The sequence below is a fragment of the Phytophthora parasitica genome (assembly GCF_000247585.1).
Source record: "Phytophthora parasitica INRA-310 unplaced genomic scaffold supercont2.43, whole genome shotgun sequence".
NCBI classification, from domain to species: domain Eukaryota; phylum Oomycota; class Peronosporomycetes; order Peronosporales; family Peronosporaceae; genus Phytophthora; species Phytophthora nicotianae.
Genome location: NW_008649029.1, coordinates 200,861 through 202,831, shown reverse-complemented (window position 1 = coordinate 202,831; position 1,971 = coordinate 200,861). Strand labels below are relative to the sequence as shown.

Sequence of the window (1,971 nt, the reverse complement as noted above, 5' to 3'; positions counted from 1 at the left end):
GTGACTACAGCAGCGGAGGCGAGGGCTATGCATTAGAAGTCGAAGAACACAAGCATGAAGAAGATGATGAGCGTATTTGTGTTGACGAAGACATCGAGGAAGAGGAGGAGGAGGAGGAGCCGCCGATTACCAGGAAGCGACTTCGTGTCAGCGAGATATGGGTCAAAGAGGAAGAACGGATGGAAAGGGAGAGGTGCGCTCAAGCAGCAAGAGACCGGGACCTTACCCGAGTTGTCGAAGGCTTGTCCAACCAAACCAAAATGCTCGTTGATTTTTTGGTGAGCAGCAACACACCTCGAACCAACCGCCAGTAGCTTGCTGCAACCTCTCCTATCGCGACTTCATGTTGCGCAGTTTTTGATTTTTTTTAAGCGTGGGCGTCACCACAGCGGCCACTATCCGACGATTAATTCATCGATTTTGAAATAGTTAATTTTCGCTCCCACTGTAATTCAAGTGCCTTGCACTAATGGTCCGCTAGTTAGTCAGCCGTGCACGCAAAAAACTCCTGAAAATTGGGTGGCGGCACGTCAAAGTAGCTGCTAATGACATTTTGGTGCCTCGCAATCGTCACACAATTTGTCAAGATAGTTGCAACCTGGTAAAGCATTCCGACAGGAACGTTTCCAATACTCATCTTCTTTTTGAAGTCCAGCATTGCCCACTCGCTAATAATTTGGCCAAAGCCCCATCCCACAGCAATTCGAACCGAGCTCATCGAAGCGTTCACAGCGCTTTCTTCACGTGCAGCACCTGTTCTTTAGAAAGGAGATGCAAACACGTCTGTTTGACCGTACGCGGGGTCTTCATAAATTAAATAACCATCGAAACGGTGATCATTCTTGATGGTCTCTTCAAGATCAGAAGCTTCCAACAAAGTCAAGTCGTGCGAACGGCCTTCGGCAGGCCCAAACAAGTGGGCAATCATGCCATCTGGAGTCGTCACTGCCTGGTATTTCACGGCGTGTATGCGTTTGTACCCGCTATACATCGCACTCTGCTCCAAGCTGTCCCCAGGACGACAGATTGGTCAAACGGTATCATCGATAAAACCCCAAACATTACAGAGCTCTCCTCCCTTTGCATGAATGGCGGAAGCAAAGTCTTGTAGACGGAGGCTGATACGGTCCCAATCACCGTCTAGTAGAGGAGCACAACGCCGTGTAATGTACTCACACACGTAATAGGACACGGAGCTCAAATTGCTTTCAGATCGGCCAAACTTGTTTCTCAGCTCCCACCAGCGTGACGGATAACTCAGACGCTCGAGTGTAATACACAGACCTTCAATGGCAGATAACCGGTATCCCTCCAACGTCGAAAAAAGTGCCGGTATTTGATATTTCCAGAGTAAGATGCCAAGGCGAACTTACGAAAACGAACCTATCCAAACACTCGTTGTCTGATAAAGAGTTAATGTTGAAGCGAGCACTTGGAACAGGTGTGTGAAGGGTTTCCTTTTCTTGCTGTCTCATCTCAATGGCGGGTGTGCACGCGACGACACGAGTGAGTAGCCGCAACCGACGATAACGTGCCCGCCTTCGATGAAGTACAAGTATTTCGACGCTGTTTCTAAGAGCTTGGCGAAGCAGTTTCTCAGCTGCCTCAATCAGGAGCTGCTCGCTGTCACCCGTAAAAGGCTCATAATCGGTATCAGACAAGTCCTGGTCGCTATCATTGTCAAAACTGCCGCTACGCTCGTCGCCAAAGGCAGCGTCGTCGGCACCACGATCTCCATCATCAACGCCGACATCGTCACCACTGTCACCACCAACACCGACATCATCGCCACCGTCACTGTCACCACCAATACCAACACCACCACCACTGTCACCACCACCACTGTCACCACCAACACTGACATCACTGCCACCGTCTCCAACACTGTATCAGCAATATCGTCATCATCTCCATCGATACCACCATCACGAACTGGACTCATGCTCAAGAGTAACGCAACAAAGCCTCCCT

General features: G+C 49.7%; 1 protein-coding gene across 1 annotated transcript; it reads right to left on the bottom strand.

The window, feature by feature from the left end:
* Window positions 1–760: 760 nt before the first annotated feature.
* PPTG_14456 (hypothetical protein) lies at window positions 761–1,942 on the bottom strand (the record flags this gene model as incomplete). The annotated part of the gene is made up of 4 exons (XM_008911770.1): window positions 761–1,007; window positions 1,384–1,402; window positions 1,631–1,827; window positions 1,863–1,942. The coding sequence occupies 4 exons, from the start codon at window positions 1,940–1,942 to the stop codon at window positions 761–763; spliced, it is 543 nt and encodes a 180-aa protein (XP_008910018.1).
* Between the last annotated feature and the right edge of the window lie 29 nt (window positions 1,943–1,971).